The following is a 24,925-nucleotide window of genomic DNA, read 5'->3' as shown; positions in this document are numbered from 1 at the left end:
AAAAGGGCCGAGACAACGAATTTAAAAATTACGCAAATAAATAAGCGAACACGAGGCAAGGGGAGAGTAAAAAAATGAAACGGAAAGTTGGATTAATTGTCGCGCGCTCGGCAACGGCCAATTATGTACGAGGAGCGCGCGCGGCTCGTGCCTGAAACTATGAAAGCGAAGTGGGCTTATTATTATTGAGAGAAGTAAAAAAATAATCGAAAATTGCATAATTCCAGGTGCGTACAGGTGTAGCGACAAGTGGAAGCAGAGGCAGTATTACTTACTATACTTGATGGCCTTTCCCGAGGGCTGCGTGCGCCATTTCAATGCCACCGCGGCGTCAACTCGCCGTTTAATTTTACATGCAATTATTATTATATGTGTTATTTTGGTCTTGTGTCTCAAATGAGACACTGACCACCGCAAAAACCATCGACCGACTGCCCTAAATGGACCTCGGGAGATTCTGATCTGTGGCTTTCAATCGATCGAACCTTGTGCAAGCGAAACTCGTTGCCAAACGAAATTTTCAACACTTTTCATCGATTTATCGAGGCTTTGTGTACATGAAGCCTCGCTTCAAAAATCTTTCAGCAAATTGAAGACTAATCTCAAGTCAATATTCACACTATTATATAAGTTTTAATTCTTTACATATAAGACACATGTTCGCAATAATATATTGGAAAACAGAAAATGGCACATGATTTCATTACAAAAGATTACAATGCTACATTTATTCCAATAAAGTATGTAGGTAGGTACCAGTAGCATGCAGTGACTTTTCAACAAGATGATGCTGTCCTAAACACAATCAGTTTATTTATTTAAATTTCATTTTATTTTTCCAAACATTGTCATATTTATATTTATTAAAATGTCTTTGATATGTTTTCGTTTTTAAATGAATATTCAATATTGGTTTGGGCTCTCAATAATTTATTTTTCATTATATGGTAGAGAAGCAACTGTCCTTTTTAGTACATTTTTACATACCTCCTTTATGTCTCTCATGGCTTTCGTGTCAGTGGTCATTTTTATCTCTTATCCGATCGTTTTCATACTTTGCCATATTTGCCATTTTGGTCATCAATATACGTAAATGTATCGTCTGCCATTACGTTGGAGATAAAATATCGTATACAATGCGTAACAAATATCCAGAATCTCGGATACGGTGACGTTTATGACGGTACGTAAGGCTACCATAATCTATCTTCAACCTTTTCGCCTTGATATGCTATTTCAGATTTTAATTGTTTAAACGCCTATAATTCACTCTATATTTTATAAAATTTGCTCTGTAGGTTCTCGTTATCTCTAATATTTAAATATTTATAGTTTTAACTCTCATATGTATGTATATATAAATTTCAAATTTGGCGTCTAGCTTCATGTAATGTAATACACGATATATATTGATTTTTGGCCAAATATGTCAAATCTGACATTTCACTGTATATCTCCTCAGTCGGTTTTATCTGCGAGATAAGTATTCAATAAGAAGTTATGTTGTATCTAATTGTTAATATGATTTACAATAAGCTTACATACATTTAGTTTTTTACAATAGGCTTACATACATACATCACATACAATTATTTTTAGTTATCAGCTGATTTATTAACTAAACAATTGCAATTATTATTAACAACGGCGATAAATCCAATTGCATTGTTACTTTGGCTATTTATATTTAGGACGATAAAAAAAGCGAATAAATTCCATAAATACGCAAAAGGAGATTTTGCTTCCAGAGCAAGTGTTGCGCGAGCGAGACGACTGTAGAGTCGTCTCACTCATGCGCATACGCAAGAGTGACAGCTCACTTGTGCGCATGCGCAAAAGATTTGTAGAGAACTTCAGCATCCAAGGCGATACGAGTTTGATGTTAAACACGCACCGGTCGTGCAGATAGCTACGGTCTTTCAACGGGGATGATCGTTTATGTCAATTTTGGATCAGACAAAAGATCGTATATATCATAATCACATAAACAAAAATAAATGTAAGAGAAATAAAACTAAGAAATTCAGAAAACAAACGGTATGAAAATATTTTTGACGTAAATTTTGAGGGATGCGCAGCATCCACAGCATCCATTGACGGCACGCCACTACATACATACATACATAACCATCAGCGTAGACTAGTGGTTAGCATATATGCTGAAATATAATGGTCAGGGGTTTGAGTCCCACTGGTTGCTGGTGGCCTGACCTTGGTTTGTGACTCCAGATCAATCGTTTACTATCAGAGTTAGTCAATTTATCTGATTTTTATTGAAACGGTTCCAACAAATTGACATCCTTTACCCACTTCTCTCAATTTTCAAATTTTCAGCATCTCCAATTTCGCTGATTCTTTTAAAAATGCTGCAAATTTGTCCATAAATGTCTCGCAAATTTTGACTTTCTGGACATCTCAAAATTTGACGATTTATATGTGAAAAAAAATGCTCTGAAAATGTGTTTATTAAAAATTTATCCGCCGGTGTCTCTATGGTGGTTTGTTAAAATTGTTCTAAAAAAAATGTATATCGATGACCAGAAAGGCGCATTGGAGTTTATCCGTTAGCCCTTCCCGGTATACATATATACATTTGTATGTAAAAAAATGAATACACATGTAGACATTTACATATTGTATGAGCTGTCGTACAGGTTTGTATCATCTGCTTACAGATTGGTGGTAATATTCATACCTATTCGTAATAATATACATAAAATTTTATAAAACTTCGAAGTTAACAGGTGCCAATTATATTCGCACTTTGAAGATATGCAAAAACTAATGAATTAGTCAAGCTTTGTGATCTTTACAAAATGTTGACTTAGACGAATGTACATATATATACATACATATGTCGTTGCTCAGCTCCTATCTGTTGACATCTGCCAACAGGATCGCAATAAATATACATACATACATACATATTCATTATAAAGATGGGTCGTTTACGTGAAATTTGACCCATTAACGGCGCCATTTCGTCGTTTTTAACGGGACGGGACTGAAGAAAATTACAGCATACAAAGTGGTGGCGGAAAACTACAATTATTATTCCATGTCGCGAAAGGGCCGAACACTTTAGGTGACTCGGAATTATGCTCAATTACTGAACGTCGAAAAACGCGTCTTTCGATAAGTTTAATTTTAGTCTACCTTCTAATTAAAGCGGAGACTTATGTCATAATCATAGCCGTCGTGTAAAAACGGCCGACACGGTAGCCACGGGCATCTCATTTTCTCGCTGCTCATATCTACAAATAATATATTTTCACGGGGGAAAAAAATAACCCTGAAGGCTTTCTCTAGTCGGAAATTGGACCGGCTGAAATTAGTCAACGTTAACTTGTACCATAATGCGTTTGAAAATTAATGCGTCGGTCACGGTTGATTGGGTTTACCCGAAGATTCTTTTTAGCGTATGATTTACCGGCTAATAACAATTAGTGTAATATATTCGTTTTCGAAAGCGATAATTCTTGGTTTTTTCCCTAGCTTGCGCTCGTTGCCTTGAGCGTGATTTATGTATTCAAAATCCGTTAGTTGATTTGTGCTTGAGAATTCTTGCGTTTCGTCGACCGTTTGTTTGGCTTCTGAAGAAGTCGATTTGTTGAACAACTGGTTATAGCGAAACGTTTTGATATCGAATACGAAGCAATTAACATTGAGAACTGTTGATCGAATTCGATTTTCCGCCTAAACACAATGCGGTTTGCCTACATTGTATATTGTTATTATTGTATATTTTGAAAATGTGGATTTTGAGTCAACGTTAGATTTGTCAAATACTCGATAAAATTTTGACTCGAAATAAAAGTAAACATTCGATAGAGAAATTTGTAATCAAAAGCAGTCACAGTTGGAATTAAGCATGTACATTTTTGGAACTTCATTTTATTCTGGACTCCACACATCACTGTTAATTACATTAAATAAACGTGTTGCCTTCAATTTCAGCACAATAGCATAGTAGAAGAAATGGTACTAAATATCGAAAATAATTGTAAAGTTTCAGTATTTTGTTTTAGTTGTCTAAATTGTGAAATAAATTTGTCATACATACAATCATACAATAATCCATCCCATTTACAGTTAGATTCAGACAAATTTTCCTGAGAATATTTTATTTTTCACATATATATGTATATATTTACCAGGAAGGCTTGACAGGAAGACCCCAATGCGCCTTCCTGGACAATTAATTACAGGTAATACAGCATTTTTTTATTATTACATAAATCACTGTATTTCCAGAAGCTGAAGAACACGAAATAACAATTAATTTAATTCATTAATACGGAATTAATCCATTGAGACATTAATCCATTGGATTTTAGATTATACACACAATAAATACAGAAGATTTGTGAAAACAGGAAAGGATTTTTTTCCAATTTGAGGAACCGTTTCAACAATGATCAGGTAAAATTGGCAAACTCTGATATAAGAAACGATCAATTTGGAGTCACAAATACCCCCAAATCTATCCAACAGTATGGCGGATCGAACCCACTGATCACATGGTGCTAAACATACACGCTACCATTAAGACAAACTGCTGGCTATATCAACTATTATTAATTAAACGGTCTTAAAGAAACGTCTTTCGGTGTCTTTTATAATAAAAGCTATTTTATATATGTACATATATTTTTTTGATATACATAATGTTTATTTAAATGTCAACACAACACAATCCAAAACATTCATAAATTAGGCGGAAGGCAAATCTTTTTAAAAACGAAGTTCATTTTTTTTAAAGGCATTCTAAATATGTTAATTTTATATGTTATGTTAATAAACTAAGATATTTTAATTTTATAAAAATTAATTAAGAAATATTTAAGTTGCAGATGAACTATGAATATACAAAAAAAAAAAACAATTTTCCCCAGCTTCCTTTAAGATTTCATCTAGAAGTAAGGTCAATTCCCACTCTTGTACTTTTTATGAGTTGGTAGCCAAAGCATAACCGTCTAGTAGCCACACTTGAGAACCACTGCTTCAATAGATTGTAGCTACATTTTTTGTTTTGAAAAAGTTTCATTTTTATGTTCTTTTTCAATTCCAATGTTATCCAAATTGAGCTTGTCAAACATATGTTTCGGCTAGTCAAACAGTATTTTTCCTTGTATTCAATGTGACCCACAGACTCCAATGTCTGGCTTAGAATGTTAAAGAAATGCCGACTGCGTAATCACACTGTATAGTGTACTTATAATGGATACGATTTGTAGTCGTTTCAGCTGTTTATACGTGTATCTTTAACACGTACCTCGCGTATGCAATAACACCAATTAAATATAGATTCTCCTAGGATGGCATACGACAAGAATTTAAATATTCCAATGAGTATTTACGATCAATACGACCCGACGCGACACATGAAAAGAGATGTTCGCGTTACGAATCCCGAATCTGGCGGTTCACACGCGCCATTCGGGAAATCCGCTCACGTTCGGGCCAAAGTGTTTTTTGAGAGACGATCGACACGATATTTCTGTGGCTGGTGGCTGTTAATAAATCTTCTGGTTGGTAATAGGTCGTCTCGCCGGAGGGCCGTGGGTAGTTGAGTATTCATGATGGGTCGTCCGAGTTGCCGAGACAATGCCAAGATCACGACAATCCCAAAACCTGGTCTGCAGATTTGGAACTTTGCAAATTCGTCTTTCGAAACGATGCATTCGTGTAGAGATTGTTTGCTATAAATCGACAGATAAATCTCTAGAAATACACGTGTATCGCAGGAGCATCTCGCCTAAATCTATTGGCAACTTTTCTCCACTAGATTTAGGCGAATTTTATTCACACAATTCGAGTGATTCTCAATGAGTACCGTGGCCTTAACGTGGTCTTGTTTATTATTTTTATAATAATAATAGCAATACTATGACCAATGTGACCTGATAGGTTGCCCCAAAGTGTCACACCAGTCTTACATAAAAATAAAATAACAATTAACATTACCAATCATTCATCTCATTCAAATAGACTTGTGTTGAATCTCATGAAACTGACCAGCTCATCAACATGACAATTGAACAGGTCCAAATGTTCATCTATCACATTAAGGAACGGGAAAGCCTTTACAAGAGACGAGTTATTGAAAGCAGATGTTTTCGCAAGAATAGGTTGGAAAAGTAAATGATGTCGCAAAGCTCTACCACATTCGAAAATTTAAATTCCAATAAAATCGAAGGGTTGTCAATACTTTCCTTTAATACTCCAAAGAAATATTTGAAATGGTAATTTATAGATATAACTTATGGATATGACCCGTGATAGTACCAATTTTTTATTTACTTTTCTGGGGAGAAAGGGAGATTTATATAAAAGTATGCGCCCTACGTAATAAAAATGAATATATATATATATATGTACCTAGAAATACATATATACTAGTTTCCTTTCAGATTTTATCCAGAAGTATCGTCAGTTTTGACTTTTCATAGGTTAGTGGCTGCCATGGCTTAGTTTAAAAACCACTGTTCTATATATGTAGTTACATATACAAATGTAATGCTCGCTGTCTTTAAATAATATTATATGATTCCCAAATCGCTTTTGACAACTGTTTCTCAGATAAAATGAAAAAATTTGTCTTCGTACAGTCTGTCGGTAGATCTTTCTCAACTAAAAAATCTTTCTCATTTGACTTTTGTTCAATTAAAGTCAAGGGGAAACCAAACTGTTATTCAAATATTACCATTAATCTTTACATTCATACTTAAGTTCATTCATTAAAAATAATGAATTAGGTTAAAAGCATCTAATATATCTTAAAAATGATAAAAGATTACTCCACTAAAGATTAATAGTTAAGCCAAAGTATCTATCTGCATTTAAAAAAGTCTATTTTTTAATTAAATGATGTCATAAAATGATGTCATTGTACAAAGCTTCAATTAACTGCTGGCATCCAGTCCAGAGAAAACGTATAGTCAAGAAATGCAAAAATAATATTATAATATATGATATAATATTTTTTCGTTTTATCTTGGGAATAAAATCACCGGTTTTTCTTTCTTTAAAAAATTCGTCGATGTTTGTAATATATTATTTTATATATAAAATTCGTCTTCAGAGTTGGGACAGTTTTTTTACACTTTCATAAAATATTCAATGAAACGTGTCTCATTGTTAAAACATACACGGAACTTTTCCACGGTAATTTGACTCTGACATTGTTTTTATTCAAAAGATATTATAATTGATAAAGGGAACATCCACAGATTCGTTCATAAAAAACGTTTTCCATAGAATTACTACCGTCGTTTAAATTCAACATCAACTTCCAAACGAGGCGAACAGCTTTTGGCCCATTTTTCCCGATGTTTAAAAAAATGGATACGCTATCCTTACTAGCCAATTTATTTTGAAATATATTTTCTTTTCGAAACATATGTACATATATGTATACCCATGTGTATATGTGTATCTGGTTGCTTGAAAACATAAGGTATGAAATTGATAATTGTACCCAGATCATCAACACACTAACAAAACCACACCAGGTGCAGATGTAATGAAAGTTACCAGAAACTTCTTAGTCCAAGACAATTGTTCGTTTACCTTACAGGTATGTTCCAAGAGATGCGGGTAATACTATTAATTAGTAATCCAGGTGAACGACAGCAGAATCAGCTTCTGTGTATGTACCTGTTAAAATACAATGAAAAACGTATATCAAATTATGTATAAAAATTTACTATTTGTAAGATCCCACGTTTTATAGCGGGTTTTTCAGTAGTTTGATTTAATTTCAATGCATTTTCTTGATTTAAATCGTCCACCCTAACCTCAAATTTGAAACTTACTACTTGCTTGGTTTATTTTTACAATTTAAATTTCTTCGGAATAAAAAAATCTAATTATGTATTAATTTGGGTAAAGCGTATTCAATTATAGATAGAATGGCTATTATGAAACACATTTCGCTGTACATAAAAATTATTACCGCATTTAATACATAAAAAAACAATATATTATATTATTTTAATCAGAAGTACCTATTATAAAGGCGTATTAATCAGCAATTAAAAAAATGCTAATTAATATTAGCTAAAGATAAATGTTAATTAATTAATATTAGCTAAAGATAAAGATAAAATAATGCTAAAAGATAATTCTTTTAGCATTATTTATTGATAAAAAAGATGGTTTATTTTCGCTTCTCAAATATAAATTAATGTGATCATTTGTTTTATGCCATGAATATATATCTTTTTTTTATAAATAAATTAGTATATTTGAAATAAAAACAAATATTTTTTATACATAAAAAATTGGTTCGGTTTTGTTGTTGCAGAAATTTAAAACTGACGCGTAAATTTTAATAGGATCCATAACAAGTTCGTACGAAAGAAAACATGCAAAACTGTAATTAAATTAAATTGGATTAAAAGTTGCCCATCGAGTGCACAACTTAAACCAGGAAGAGGTTTTTTTTCCTTTATGTAAAAAAATATAGACAGATTCCGTGTGAAAAATTCTCATATAAATCTCATATAATTTAATTTAATATTATATTTAAATATATTTGTATTAATATGTAGATACTACATTATATACGAACAATACTAACCAACAGTTTCCGTTAAAAATAATTTTATGCGATAAAAAATAAGATTTTGATATACAAATAAATCTACATATGTTTTTTTGTGGTTTTCCTTGTTTGCACACGAATTTTGATCCTATTACTACATATACTATATATATATAAAGTAAATATTAATTCAAAATCTTTATATTTACTGTACGTTTTCACTGTTCGTATAAAAATTTAATATGTGTGACGATAAAATTTATACGAAATGGCTGAAGTCTCTGATAGACATCGAAAAGAATTGTGAGATTCAAAAACAAAATACTTTGAATAAAGTTCGCTCGAACTATATGCAGGTAAAAAAATTTATGTGATATTATTATTTCTCACTGAATTTCTGTTAATAAAATTTTTCATAATTTATTTCAGATTTTTCGAGGAGGCGAATACACGCATTTAAGCTTGCGAACATTTAAAGACCTGTTGGATTCCGATGAAATCAATGTGCAATCTGAAGAAATAGTTTTTGAGAGTGTCAAAAAGTGGATAAAGTGCAATGAACTACCCAAAGACGACATATATTCACTTTTGAAAATTGTCAGATACCAACATCTTTCGTTAAAGGTTTTTATTGTTTATGTTAAATAACATTATCAAAATTGATGCTGATTTTCAAATGTATTATAATTTCAGTATATAATGAACGAAGTGGAACTTTTTACATCTCCGATTGAATGTAGTCGAGGACTCGTTATGGATGCTATTCGTTGGCACGTTTTTCCTGCAGAAAGATCAGAAGAGATTGTCGCACCGAGAAAATTTAAATACAAATTGTTGTCTTTGGGAAGCATCGAATCACAAGTAAGTTCAATTCAATCTTAAAATGAAATTAAAACAAAATACCAATTTTTGAAACATTATACACACTTTTTCAGACACGAAAGGTAATCGAAGAATATGATTCATTCAACAATAGGTGGAGACGACTTAAGGACATGGAGATAAATAAACGAGCATTTGGAGTTGCTTTTATCGATGAGAAAGTGTTATTGATCGGTGGGACTACTTCTGAGGCGACAACTGAAAATGCAGTGGATACGGTAAAATAATCGGTTAATACTTTTTATAATGTTTCAGTTCCATGTGATTTAAATTTTTTAATTAGTATATTTATAGCTTTCTTGGATTTTCTATGCTAATATTTTACTTTACTTTCTCCCATCACTTTTCATATTCCATTTATCAATTTCCTGCGGCATTCAATTTATTTCATATACCAAATTCAATGCTCATCACTAGTCCAGTTATTTTCTTGCTTATGCAATGTAGAGAAGCGAAGCATTAAAATCAAGTTTTCCTTTAAAATTGAATATTTTCCAGGTGGAATCAATCGATTTGTCGACTGGTGCTATAAAATCTATGGCACCATTAAATTTAAAAAGATATTGTTGCGTTACAGCTGTAATTGGAGAAGATCAATATGCCGTTTTGTATGCCATTGGTGGATGGGGAGAAAAAGTTGCACAGTTAAATTCAGTCGAAAGGTAAATTAAAATGATTTAAATTGCTCGGCCTAAATTCAAAATTTCTAAATTTTCACTACACATGTTCATTTTAGATTTGATGCAATTAGTAAGACTTGGTCTGAAGTTGCATCAATGAATGTATCTAGATCCGGTTGTTGCTGTGCAGTCTTAAATGGAAACATTTACGTTGCTGGTGGCAGAGATGGAAGTAGTTATGTGAACACTTTTGAAATGTACAATGTCAAAGCAAATAATTGGGAGATGAAAGAACCATTCTTTGACACCAACGCCTACGTAGGAGTGAGTGCTTTTTTATTACGATCTTATTGATTGAATCCAACGTATATTTTGTAATATTATATAATAAAAAAACGTTTTTTAGATGACTGCAGCAAATGGATATTTATACTTGATCGGTGGGCATGTAAAATATCAAGAACCAATAAGTAAAGTATGCCGTTATGATCCTAAGTCGAATACGTGGACTAAAGTTGCTGATATTTCATCCACTGGGTGTGTGGCTGCAATTACCATTCGAAACAAACCCGTTTATGTTGGTCCGTATACTTTTATCAATTAATTGAGTCATTTGAATTACTTTACATTTAAATTAATTTATTGTTTAATCCATTTAGGTGGATTATTACCCATTATGCAAGAATATGACGAAGAAAATAGCAAATGGAATAATCTAGCTTCACTTAACGTAGCTCGTGAAGGCTTCGTCGTTGAAGTACCATATCACCAAAATTTTAATTGGTAGTTCCTTAGTTTTGTCTGAAAAACAAAATGAATTTGACGGCTTTTCGAATTTTGGTTAACGATTTTATGTGATTTTTTATGTTCTGCACTCTTTGTTTTTTAATTACATATTATAAATACATATATAATATTAAACTTGGTTTTATTACAATTCACTTAATACAAAATTCCTGGACTTACATAATATGTAGTATGTACAATAATTAAAAATCAAATCTTGATTAAATATAAAATAGCTTGATTAAGTATAAATATATATTTAATCGTTCCTTGAAATTCTAACATAAAATCCTTGTTTATATATGTACATACATACATACATAGATATGTATGTTCATATGTAACACGATTCAGTTAGCGTTGATCATTATTATATGTACATATGTATGTATTTATAGATACAATATAAGCCGACAGTTTCCGTTAAAAATTATATTATTATAATATTTTTATATCACGTATGTATGTTATTTGGTGAAACACAATTTCCTTTATAGGTTGTATCTGTACGATATTTAATAAAACAATGTTATCATGTTAAAAACAGCATAACATTTATATGTACATATTTGTATTTTTCTCTTTTGCACACGCATTCTGGTTTAATTCCTATATAAACGGGATATAAACTTAGAACTTAGTTATTCACTGTGCATACATAGTTACAAGTACTATAGCGGCGCTTAATTAAAGACATTGTGGAAATGTGTGATAGTACCATATACACGCAATGGATGAAGACTTTGATGAACGATGAAAATAATTGGGAAGATAAAAGAAAAGAGTCTTTGAGTAAAATTCGCTCAAACTATATGCAGGTAGAAACCTTTACTATTTTTTTATTTATGAATCTTCATTGTGTTTCTCTTGACAATCATTTAAAAAAAATTTCGAGGTTTTTCGAGAAAGCGAATACATGCATTTGAGCTTTGAAACTTTCAAAGAACTATTGGATTCCGAAGAAATTAATGTGGAATGCGAAGAAATAATTTTCGATAGTGTTAGAAAGTGGATTAAATGTAATGAGCCAGATGAAGATGAAATATGTTTGCTCTTGAAGATAGTCAAATACCAGAATCTTTCATTAAAGGTAATCATGTTCTTGTTATAAAATTAAATTTAAATTTATCTTATATGTATTATAATTTCAGTATATAATGAATGAAGTGGAAATTTTTACATCTCCATTTGAACGTATTCGAAAACTCGTCATGGATGCTCTCCGTTGGCACCTTTTTCCCGAGGAAAGATCGAAATTGGATTTCACGAAACAAACATCATCCGAATACAAGTTGTTGTCTTTAGGAAGTTATAGTCTATCAGTGAGTTGCGTTTAATCTTTATTTGATGCAATGCGAAAGGGCGATTTGTAAAATATTTAAATTTTTCAGACGAAGCAGGTAGTTGAAGTGTACGATTCATTTAACAACAAATGGACACGTCTTAAAGATTTGAAAATAAATCGGCGAGCTTTTGGAGTTGCTTTCATCGATGGGAAAGTGATGTTGATCGGTGGAACTTCCAGTGGAGAAGAGAAAGATCCAGTCAATACGGTTAAACAATTGTCTTTTCTATTTTTAATTTTCCTCACTCTAATATCATTGTTTCTCACAGATCATTTATGCATTTAGTACATTAATACTTCTTTTTAGGAATACTTTTCACATTCCGTACATTGATTTCCTCCCATTTTCATTCAACAACTTCAAGTTGATGAAATGATCATCAAGATAACATTTAATTAAATAATGATAAATATTTATTAAAAACTATTTACTCTTAGGTTGAATCTCTCGATTTGACGACAGGTTCCATACAAACTATGGAGCCGTTAAAAGTGAAAAGACATTATTGCGCTACGGCTGTAATCGGAAATGGTAAATTTGCCGTTTTGTATGTCATCGGTGGCTGGGGACATGGCGTGAAGGAATTGAATTCAGTCGAAAGGTAAATCAAAATATAATTTGCATAAATTGACGAATCCGGAAGCCACGTAAGTGGATTCGTCTTTATTTTTATACGTATATTAATATTAAAGTTCATTCTAGATGGGATCCAATCAGTAAGACTTGGTCTGTGGTTACACCGATGAATGTATCAAGATGTGGTTGCTGTTGTGCAGTCTTAAATGGAAACATTTACGTTGGTGGTGGTAGAATTCAAAATGTTTATACTAACAGCTTCGAAATGTTCAATGTCAATGAAAATAAATGGGAGACGAAAGCGTCATTTTTCGAGATGAATGCATACGTCGGAGTAAGCGTATACAATTCTAACAATTCACTAGATGGAATCCAGCGACTAATATATGTACATATACGATTTTCAGATGACTGCAACCCGTGAATATATATATTTGATCGGTGGTTACGTCAATTACAAAAAAACCGTCAATCAAGTCAGCCGTTATGATCCCAAATCGAATGCTTGGACTAAAATTGCAAATATTATGTCTTCTGGAGGTGTAGCTGCCATTACCATTGGAAACAAACCTATTTGTGTTGGTTCGTATGTTGTATTTTTGGTATATTTTACATTGGTATATGTACACATGTATATGGAATTGTTGTTTCTTATGTTTAGGTGGAATTTCGCCCGATATGCAAGAATATGACGAAAAAAAGAACGAATGGAAGAAACTGGCTCCACTTAACGTAGCACGCGAAGGCTTCGTTGTAAAAGTACCATATAATAAAAATTTCAATTGGTAGTTCTTTAATTTTGTATGAAAAAGTGAAACGATTTTATTCAAATTACGAGTTTGACGGCTTTCCAAATGTTATGCAATCTCGATGTATTATTATTATAAAATAAACTTTATTTCGTTCAAAAATAATAGTATGCGTTTTTTTCAAAATAAAAATACCTTAATAAATTTCAATTATTCCATAGGCGAATTGGCAAATAATACATGCAACTTATTGAACTTGAGCATACGGAGTGTTTTTAAAAACCCAGCACATGTTTACCTGATATAAATTTAACTCAAACCCAACAAAGAATACATTCTTAATGCACGTAAAAAGAGTATGCGGGAGAAAAAATTGAATTATTGTATATATAAATAAAAAGAAAAAGTTTTGAACGTTAAGGTCCAACTCTCCGGGAAGCGGTTGATCAAAAGTGTGACCATTTTTCAATTGCACAAAAATACTAAATGAATATTCAGAATAATGTAAAGCCAACGGTTTTGCGGAGTTTGAATATGAAAAGTCATTTAAAGTAAGACAAGAATAGTTTCACAGACTCGTTAGTAAAATTGGTTCTAACTCGCTCCTATTAATTTTATTCCATTTAAAATCCAATCAATTATTTATCACTGATGAAAAAAGTGATGATGATATTATACATTTATCACGGAGATGAAAAAAATGTCTTCCCAAGGTACTCCATTATACGAGTATAATCCTTTGCCAATATCAATAACTTTAGATCACTTTATCAAAATCTATTACTTTAGAATTACAACTACAACAACGATCGCTGTTTAGCACTCAATGATTTAATAAATTACAAACTGCAAATACAGCATTTTTTTTCTGAATATCAAATATAAAACAGGCCTCTATTTAACCGATCAGTAAAAAATTCACATTTTGATCAGAACAAAAAAATATTTGGTAGGTAAAAATAATGGATTGATCAGTGAATATAATAAATGATCAGTTTGTATTGATCAGTTGCTATGCGATGAGTTATTAAATATAATGATATTTAAATAATATGAGCAGTAATTAAACCAAAATGATCAGTATATATAACAAAATGATAAGATTTTATAATAAATGGTTAATTATTAAATGAAACGATCAGTTTTACGCTTTCTGACACATGAAGTAGAGCCAATTTTGCCATATCGGTTCGTTTTCGGTAGTGAACTCTCCACCCGCGTGCGTTTCTTTGTTTACGCCGGACCACGCGTTGATTTTTTGATTTTTAAATGCTTTTTATTATTACGAAATTATGTTCATAATACATCTTATATCTGTTTTAATAGCTACTGATCTACTGATCATTTTCTATTTTACAATTTTAATTTAATTTGGTTAGTAATTACAGTATTATATTATTCTAATGTTAATCTAAAGCATAATAGGAAAAAGAGCTCAAAAACCTATTTACAATCCTTATAAATGTTCATAATACATCTAATACATAATATTAATTAAAGACTATCTAAAGTCGATGACCTAAAGCAGATTGTGTTTAGGTAATCTGTGTTTATACCTGAAGGGTATAGACATTTTGTTGTAATCACCGAGACTCTTCACAAGTGTGTTAGTATGGTTATTAGTGATTCTTTCATAGAATCTACTGGTTAGTTTGTTAGTAATGTCTGTAACAAACGGAATATTATATATAGCATGCAGTTTTTTCAGGTTAGTATATATGGGTGTATTATAAATTATTTTAAGGGATTTATTTTGTATTACTTGGAGCTTGGAAAGGTTAGTATTCGAGGCGTTATTCCATACAGGTGAAGCATAGGTTAATAATGGTAATATGAGCGCGCGATATAATTTTATTTTATTTAGCGTTGATAAAGAACTATGGCGATTAAATATTGGATATATTGAGGATATACCCCGCATCGCCTTGCATTTCGCTGCCTCAATGTGAGGTGCCCATCTCATTCTTTTATCAAACGTTACTCCTAAATATTTTATTACTGACTGCCATTTCAGACTTTCTCCAGAGGGGATTTTCAGATTTGAACTTGGCTTATGTTTTCTAACACTAAAGAATATGGCGTCTGTTTTGGTTTGATTAATTTGAATTTTCCACTTAGTGAAGTGTTCAGTCATTGTTTTAATTGCAAATTCAAGATTTTTAAGAATAGTGTCTGGTTTTTTGCTACTTGTGAAGCAAGCTGTATCATCTGCATATAGGGCTATGTGACAGTTTTTTGGAATAGGTATGTCATTTATATATATGGAGAACAAGAGTGGGCCAAGCAAGCTCCCCTGCGGAACGCCAGCTGCGATTATTTTTGGAGACGATAATTCATTATTTACGCTAACCACTAGCTTTCTACGAGTTAAGTACGATTTGATGATGAGAATTAGGTAGTTTGGTATTTTGTTAATAAGAAGCTTATGAATGAGTCCATCGTGCCAAACCGTGTCGAAGGCCTTTTCTATGTCGAGACATACCATTCCGGTACTTCTCTTCATATTAAAGTTCTTCGTCACGTGTTCAGTTAGTCTTGTTAGTTGTTGGGTCGTGGAATGTCCAGTGCGAAATCCAAATTGTTCATTTATTAATTTCTTATTTACGACTTTAAGTAAACGTGTGTAGATTATTTTTTCCAGAATTTTTGAAAGCGTGCAAAGTAAGCTAATGGGTCGATAATTGGCCGGGTTTTTTGAGCTTTTATCGGGCTTAAGTATGGGAATTACGTTGGCTGTTTTCCAGTATTCTGGGAAATACCCGGTGAGTAAACATGCGTTGAATATTTTAGATAGTGAGACTAAAGCTTTAAATGGAAGTTGTTTGATTATGATGTTATCTATTGAATCTCGCCCAGGTGCCTTTTTATTTTTTAAATTACGTATTATATTTTGGATTTCACACGGATGCACCAATTTTATATTTTTAGTACTGTTAGTGGGAGTTTTTGTGATGATTTTAATGGACCGGTTGACTTTATTATGCGTTGGTATGTGATTGTAATGTTGTGTGAGTGTGTGATGTTTTTGGAAGGATTTTGATAATAGTTCTGCTTTGTCGCAATCACGCGTCACTGAGATTCCTGCATCATCTAATGGAGGAATCGAGTTTTTTGTCCTGCGAATCGCTTTTGCTAATTTCCATAGAGAGCCATCAACTGAGCTCAATTTTTCTAATTTTTTAGACCAAGCTTCATTTTTGATTTCTTTGATTCTAATTTTAATTTGATATGTGAGCTTATTAATTAATGTTTTCAATGCTGGATTTTTTGATGTTTGCCAAATTTTACGGAGTTTATTTTTACTTTTAATTAGATTTGCAACAAAGTCAGTTATCTCTAATTTGTGTTCAATGTATTGTGTCTTAGGTATGTGAAGGTGTTTGGATCGAGTTATTGATTCCGTTAGGTGTATTATGGAGCTGTCGATTTCGGTTTTGTTTGTGAGTGTGGTTGAAGTTAGAATGGTTTGGTCATTTACGTATGACTTGAACTCTCGCCAGTTAGCTCTCCCGTAATCCCAACTATGCTTGATGATTTCCTCGGGTTTCCCGTCAATTGAGAAGATTATCGGGAGATGATCAGACGACAGGGTTTGAAGGGCATTTGGTGTCGATATTTTTGGGCAGTTCTTGACGAGGACAAGATCTAGTGTGGATGGTTGTGAGTTATTTGTGGGATAGTGTGTGTATGTATCCGGATGAAGTAAGATTGTATCTGTTAGTTGAATGTATTTATAAAGAGTTGTGCCTTGTAGGTCAGTGTTTACGCAACTCCATAACGGATGTTTGGCATTAAAGTCACCAGCTACCACTACCGAACTACCAATGTTAAATATTTTGTTAAGATCGGATGCCAATAATCGTTTTTGGGGAGGATTGTAAGCGGATGCTACTATGTGATGGGTGTTGTTAATTGTTAGTTCGATGGCGGTTAGTTCTAAATTTTTTAGTGGCGGAGTTATTACGCGACAATGTTTAATTGACGATTTTATAAAAATGGCAACTCCCCCTCCATGCTGTTCTCGGTCTTCGCGATAGCAGTTAAAGTTAGGTAGGTTAATACGGATATGAGGTTTTAAGAAGGTCTCGGAGATTAAAACTATGTCAACACAGTACTCACCGATCGCCGACTCTAGTTCGTCAATCTTATTCTTAAGTCCACGAGCATTCCAAGCTAGAATGTTCAGGCGCCTCCCGTTAATCAAAGACATCGAGATATTCGACAAGCATGAGTGCCAGCTCTAGTTTGTCGGTGCAACCGCTGGCCTTGGCACGAATCTCCTGGAGGATCTTCAACATCTTCGTCATAGACGCCATGGAAGTTAGGTCTGTCGTTGGTTGAATGTTGGGATTGGTTGGTTGGTGGGGTTTTTTAGGGATATTTGGTGAAGGAGTTTTAATGGTCGGTAGCTTTGGGAAGTTATGATCGTTAACGACCGGGATATTTTGTGGCTGCGCCACTGGGAGTTTCCAAGGGTTGGCTTTGACAATTGATGCTCGATTCTTCCTCGATTCCAGCATTTTCAGATAGCTCTGTCTTTTTGGACAGTCTTTGAAGTTAGCGGGGTGAGATCCTGAACAGCCTGAGCAGACAGCAGGGGTAACTATTCCTTTATTGCATTGTGCGGTGAGGTGAGTGCCGGCACATTTGACGCACTTGGCCTGCCGATTGCAGTTTTTCGCAGCGTGTCCATATTCTTGGCATCTGAAACATTGAGTAATATTTTGTGATTTACTAGTATATTTAACGACACTGACCTTTGTGTAACAGATGTACCGGATTTCTTTAATCTTCTTTGCCGATACCGATGGCTCGAAGAACACCAAGTATAGCTCGGTGGCGTTGCTCCTAGGCTCCTTCGTCTTCATCTGTATGACTTTGGTTACAGGGAATCCCTGTCTGATGATGTCATCTTTAATATCAGCTTCCGGCAATTTCGGCAAGCCACGTACGACACTTTTTATTTCCTTTTCCTCCTTCCTGGAAAAGGTATGGAATTGTCGGTCTGGTGTCAATCCATCCCGAAGTTTTTTAAAGTCTTCAAGACTTTTACATTGTATCTTGACATTATTTTGACCAATGTAAGTCATTGTGAAGTCTTTTATAAACTTCTTGATCGACTCGATCATGCTGCCGTGAGTGCCAGTAGCTGTCATGATGATGGGCGGGATTCTTCCACCGCTTCTGGGGACATCGGAAACTTCCAAGAGCCCTTCAAATTTGTTTTTCTCCTGAATTTTAAATTCAGGAGCAACATCTTTCACGTTCTTTGCCGTATGTTTTGGAAACTGCCACTCGGTCTCCATCTGAGCGGTCTGAGAGCAGCCTGGTTGAGGAGCTTCGGTTGTAGTTATCAGTGTCTTCTTAATTCGCTTTTTCAGGTTGGATCCTCGCATGGTGCCAACATGTGTTCGTTTGGTGTTCGTTTTGTGGGGGGTGTTTGTTTTGTATGTTAAAAGGTGTGGGTTTTTTGACGGTATGGCGTATCGCTGTATTATGAGCGCTCGCACAGAGAGTACGTCTTCGGCACGTCCGTTCTCACGGAGCGTCGAGTGACGAGTGAGTGACCACGCGTTGATAAAATCTGACATTCACTGGTGTTTTGATTTGCCACTTTTCTCCTGGACTTCGAATTCGTTTTTCAACTGGCTTTCTTTCACTTGCTGACGCTACTGGCTTCCTGATTTTTGTTTTTTCCCTTGGACTGACTCTTTCTCGGATATGTGGTTGACCCGGCTTTAACAACTTGAACATCGTTCATAAACAAATATTGACCCCCTCTCCGTTTTCAACCCCCTCGGTCCTCGCCCCTCGCTCCAGGTTCATTTCAGTCTCACTGTCTCAGTTCTCGCGTGTCTGTTAAATTAATAAATACCGACCCTAACAACCTAATCCAAAATGAAAAGGGCCAACCTTAACTTAACCTAACCTAACCTGACCCTTAAATAAATAAGTGTTGGCTGCTAAGATATCTAAGATGGGCGACGAGCTATCATCCAACTGTCAAAAATTATAATTTATTTGGTTTTACTCATCATTTATATTATTTATCTGATCACTTATTTAATTAATTACTGATCGAAAAATGAATATTTACTGATCGTTTATATTATTTAACTGATCACTTATTTAATAAATTACTGATCATTGATCTTAATTTTTAACTGATCATTTTAGTTATTTTTAACCCACTAAATAATTTATTCCCTATAAAATATGTAAATTTCCATTCCACAGAGTTTTTTAAGAAAAAATCGTCTTTTGAATGGAAAATTTTATATGAAATCTTCTCAACAAAAAAGTCTGAAAATATTTATTGATCTTAAATTAAAATTAACCAGCGCTTAGAATTTTCTAATACTCCAATCGAATCTTGCCATATTTTCAATTCCCATACCGAATATTTACAGGTAACTTATAGTCACCTCGATCTAGTACAGTCACCTAGATACCTGATGCCCGTATTACCTACGGCACGAGCCGTCCATCCGGCTCCTGGCGAAGGACTTGTCTCGTACGTATGTACGTGCAATGTATGATAATCTGTCTAGTACCTCTCAAGTACTCGAGAGTGCCAACCGTCTGCCGGCTGTCTACCCTACACCTGTTCCTCCGACATCTCCGATATTTATAGAACAATTAAATATAAGCACTCACCTATGCGGATTTGCCTTCATACCCCCAGTACCCGAACGGCGAAAGGAATATATAATAAAAAATAAGGAAAAACGAACATAAAACGATTTTTTCACAGACAAATTGGCAAAAAAGTCTCTCGTAGCTCTTTTTCAGCAACTCTCGATAAAGCTAACCAGTAATATACATAGCTCATTAGTTAGCCTATATTTAATTTAATTTATTATTTATAATAAAAATAACAATAATATGATCAATGTGACGTAACAGGTTGCCCCAAAGTATCACACCAGTCTTACAAAAAAAGAAAAGAACAATAAAAATGACCAATCATTCATCTAATTCGAATAGACTTGTGTTGAATCTCATGAAACTGATCAGCTCATCAACATGACAAATGAACAGGTCCAAATGTTCATCTATCACATTAAGGAACCGGAAAGCGTTTACAAGAGACGATTTATTGAAAGCAGACGTTTTCGCAGGAATAGGTTGGAAAAGTAAATGATGACGCAAAGCTCTACCGCATTCAGGCGCCGAAAATTTCAATTCCAATAAAATCGAAGGGTTGTCGATTCTTCCCTTTAATACTCCAAAGAAATATTTGGAAATGGCAATAATTCTTCTCGAAGATAGGGAGTCAAAGCCTAGCATACCTTGTAAAAAGGCAGTGGGAAATAAATAGGGGTATTATTTATATTTCTTCATATAAAGGCATCTAAGAAAATTTTTTTGAACTCTTTTTATCAAGTGAGAGAATTTAATTTCAGTGGGACTCCAAATTACAGACCCAAACTCCAATATGCTCCGGACAAGCGAACAATAAAATATATGTATAGCTAACTACTAAAAGGTCCCGGGTTTGAGCCCTGGATAGACCTCTATTTAAAACAATCATATATTGTATGTATGTACATAAGTATTTATATGGTACTGCTGTGCAGATTTGGATATTTTTGAATCCAATACAATCGTTTCCCTTAAGATTTCATTTTTGAAATGGTTCTTGACAAATTGACCATCTACTCTTTTTATCACCACTGTCTGACTGTATATAATTTCAAGTTTATATATCCATTTATAATATGTAAATAATAACGGATATCAGAATCAAAATGCTTATCAGTACGATTTTATTTATTTGGCAAAGTTTTTTCTTGTCAATGAAATTACAAAGGTCATTTTTTGGTCAGCAAAAGATTCTCGAAAACGAAGTGAATCGATTTATTTTTCACCCGTAAGGTCTTAAAAACTGGTGAAACTCTATGTTATGTTCTCTATTAGAAACTCTTAGGTTCTCTATTAGAAACTCTATATACATAGGTTCCCAGCTTTTTTTAATCACATTTTCCTTATAAGGTCATTTCCGTTAATTGTTTTTAATTCAATAAGTTCTCAAATCCTTCTCCCAATTATAATTTTAGAGCTTCGTCATATTCAAATATTTTCTATACATATTATATTTATTATTTTTAAATAAATCTGAAGTCAATATTTGTAATATTTCAATGCTCATAAATTATAATAATGAGCCACAGATATTAAGAAAATCGTTACAGAAAGTTTTTATATATAATATGTATAACGCCAATCTATTTGAGGCAATAGTTTGTCAAAATGCCATTTAATTTTCATTTTACATCATTCTTCAGGTATCATGCCACTTTATTCATCCATTGTTTAATTTATGTATTTATATTTGCTTAACTATTTTTATCCATTTACTAATCCTATGGATCATTCGACGAGAGACTAAGGAAATCGAGAAGATTTCCATTATTTTGCCATTATTTTGTCATTTTTTGGATACCCCTAAGCTAAAATGCTGTAGAGAATCGCTGTTCTATAAGATATGTACTAGTCTGAAGATAAATCTCTAGGTCAATAGTCAGTTTAAGGCGATACCGATACACATTTGCACCATGCGGAGATGCTGATTTATAGGAACACAATCGAATATTTGATTTGTGCAATAGCATTGAAAATAAATTAAACGTTTTTCGATTTTTTGCTTTCGTTTTTATTATTATTATATTCGGTGCCTTCGTTCGTGCGCGCTAGTTACTAACACAATTTGTCAATATACTGACAAATTACGTTCATAACTGGTTTACAGTGTTTTAGATATTACCATAATTGAAAAATTACAAGCGAAAAAAATTATAATATAATGATAGAGGCGTTGAAATAACTGACCAGAACTAATCCGCCACGAGCGGAACGCGACGCCACTGATCAAAAATGCGGTAAATTGGATTGAATTTGTTTTTAATTTCGAGTCGTCCGATCCGGTAAAAAAAAAGCGATGTACATATGTATGATGCGATTTTTATTCACATTATGTATGTATGTATATTTTTATTTGTTTATTTTTATTTAAGAATACTTGGGAATGGTGGCGTAGCCGATGAACCCACGAGGTTTGTTTAATACATAAAGTTATAATACAAATATTAAATAAGATAAAAAAGCCGAAAAGAAAAATAAAGTACTCATAATAGAGGAAAATAAAATAAAAAAAAAGAAAGGAAAATATAAAAGACAAACTGGAAAAACCCATAGATATATTTTGTACTGGAAGTTGTCTCATTTATTGAATAAACTATTAGAAGGATTTTTTAAATTATTTTAGTATTATTTTGTATTTGTTACAAATAAGGATCACTTCTTTATTCTTGTCATATAAAAAAGCAATTATCTATGGTTTTTTTGGTATATAAATCACTTTCTTATAAACATATGTACATATGTATATTATATCCGATTCATGGAATGCAAGTCGCTAAATACTAAAAAGTAAACTGAAAAAAAAAGCTTTGTGTAGAGGAATTTGAAGATAAGCTGAATGAGCATTTGGAAGTCGAAATTACTGGAATCCCTTGTATTGGAATTTTGGTAGTAGGTATGTGTTTCCTCTGAAACTACAAAAGTATATATTTATTCGAAAGCAATTATCTGCTTTCTTAAATATGTAGAACTACCACCCTAATAAAATACTCATTACTTCCATTTGCCTCCAAATATATCTGCAGTAGTGGCTTTTCAACTCTTCTTCAGATCAAAGCAAAGGCAAAATAAATAGAATTTGAAAGAAATATACATATTTATATACACTCGACCAATTTCAAGAATTGTTCAAACAAAAGTATTATATGATTTTCCAGATAATTTCGATGAAATTCTTTTGAATCGTGACAGAATAAGTTCAATAAAGATGTTAAGATTCGTAACTTGGACTTCGATTTCGGTAGGATGAAGACATCATCTTGACCAATACCGTGAGAACTGCACCTGAAGTAGTCTCGAGGAAATCGAAAGTCCCACGTCCACGACTTTTCCATTCGTTGGCATACAACCCTAGGGCTCACCTCGAGGAACAGCTTACTGTTATTATGCCGCTGTTATTTCGGTCAGATTGAGCCTTTACAGCGAACCCCGTGTGCGGTTTGCGCAAAAAAATCATCGGTTATTGCAAACCGGCTCCCAATACCCGAAGACATTGAACGCACGCGGCTATTTAAGAAGAATTAACAAAAAAAAAAAATAAACGAAAAAGTATATTTAAAAAAAAAATGAACCGGCACGCACTTTCATTTTCACTATCCGCAACCAATTACGCACGCGGCGCACGCCACGGATTGCCAACAACTGTGGGTATGTAATTACAACCCAACTGTGGGTATGTAATTTTTCGTACTTTTCGCAATTAACCCCTATTAACTAGTCGTTATGTCGGTATTAATTCGATCGCGTACATAATCGGTAATGTACAACATCATACTGCTAGGCTACACTATATTGTAGCTCAATGTAACATGGGTTCTGGCAAAACTGCATGGGGTGAGTGTTGACTTGTGAGATTTACATATCTTTTGAATACGTCAGACAAATTAAACGTCTTCCTATATTTAAATAAACAATTTAGAAACACCAAATTTGGTATACGTAGGTACATTAGGGTACTTTGAAAACAGCGAAAAATCTTCTTCTACCTAGGCCGTAGGCTACAAAACTTTTAGGGGAAAAGTACCATAAAAGGGCCGCTCGAAGAAAGGGCTATTCGCGATTGCCAGTCTATGTTAAATAATGTCACAGAAATGAATATTGTTTTTTTCTGTTTCCTGCTGAAGCAAATAACTTTATTATTTAGTGTGTAATACTTTGAGAACGTCATTAAATACCCCATATACACGCAATGGATGAAGACTATGATGATCGGTGAATTGGGAAGATAAAATAAAAGAGTCTTTGAGTAAAATTTGCTCAAACTATATGCAGGAAACTATATGCAAGAAACCTTTACAATTTTTTTTATGAATCTTCATTGTGTTTCTTTTGACAATCATTAAATTTCAATAATTTTTCCAGGTTTTTCGAGAAAGCGAATACATGCATTTGAGCTTAGAAACTAAGTGAATTATGTAATACTTTGAGAACGTCATTAAATACCCCGGCTATCAAGGATTAAGCTCTGTAAGTTTATTTTCCCTAAAGTGTGTGAATATATTTTTAATTTTTAGGTTATTTCTCAAAAAATACTACTTTCTTGAAAGGGATATTCAATGTTTCCATGACGGCTTTTTCATAGAAAATTACTTATTATTTTAGAATTTTCACAGTCGTTTAATTGAATAATTTCAAGTTATTATATTACGTTTTTTAGATACAAAATGTCGAAAAGAATAAGAATACCTCCTACAGACATTGAAAATGCTCTTAAAGAAATACTGGAAAAAAGTCAAAGCATCCCGCTTTTGAAATTCGGTTTTCTTTGATTTATTC

The 24,925-nt window shown here is 33.2% G+C and overlaps 2 protein-coding genes across 2 annotated transcripts; both read left to right on the top strand.

Moving 5' to 3' along the window:
* Nucleotides 1-8,735: 8,735 nt before the first annotated feature.
* LOC143912230 (kelch-like protein 38) lies at nt 8,736-10,967 on the top strand. Its single transcript, XM_077431496.1, has 8 exons — nt 8,736-8,904; nt 8,978-9,172; nt 9,242-9,409; nt 9,484-9,648; nt 9,929-10,092; nt 10,167-10,374; nt 10,457-10,631; nt 10,710-10,967. The coding sequence occupies exons 1-8, from the start codon at nt 8,791-8,793 to the stop codon at nt 10,835-10,837; spliced, it is 1,317 nt and encodes a 438-aa protein (XP_077287622.1). The 5' UTR covers nt 8,736-8,790; the 3' UTR covers nt 10,838-10,967.
* A 478-nt stretch (nt 10,968-11,445) lies between these two features.
* On the top strand, nt 11,446-13,664 carry LOC143911618 (kelch-like protein 25). Its single transcript, XM_077430588.1, has 8 exons — nt 11,446-11,654; nt 11,732-11,926; nt 11,988-12,158; nt 12,228-12,389; nt 12,620-12,783; nt 12,885-13,092; nt 13,166-13,340; nt 13,420-13,664. Exons 1-8 carry the CDS (start codon nt 11,541-11,543, stop codon nt 13,545-13,547), a joined length of 1,317 nt encoding a protein of 438 aa, XP_077286714.1. The 5' UTR covers nt 11,446-11,540; the 3' UTR covers nt 13,548-13,664.
* Nucleotides 13,665-24,925: the final 11,261 nt, after the last annotated feature.

This window comes from Arctopsyche grandis, chromosome 5, assembly GCF_051622035.1.
Source record: "Arctopsyche grandis isolate Sample6627 chromosome 5, ASM5162203v2, whole genome shotgun sequence".
Taxonomy (NCBI): Eukaryota; Metazoa; Arthropoda; class Insecta; order Trichoptera; family Hydropsychidae; genus Arctopsyche; species Arctopsyche grandis.
This window is presented reverse-complemented; position numbering and strand designations above follow the sequence as displayed.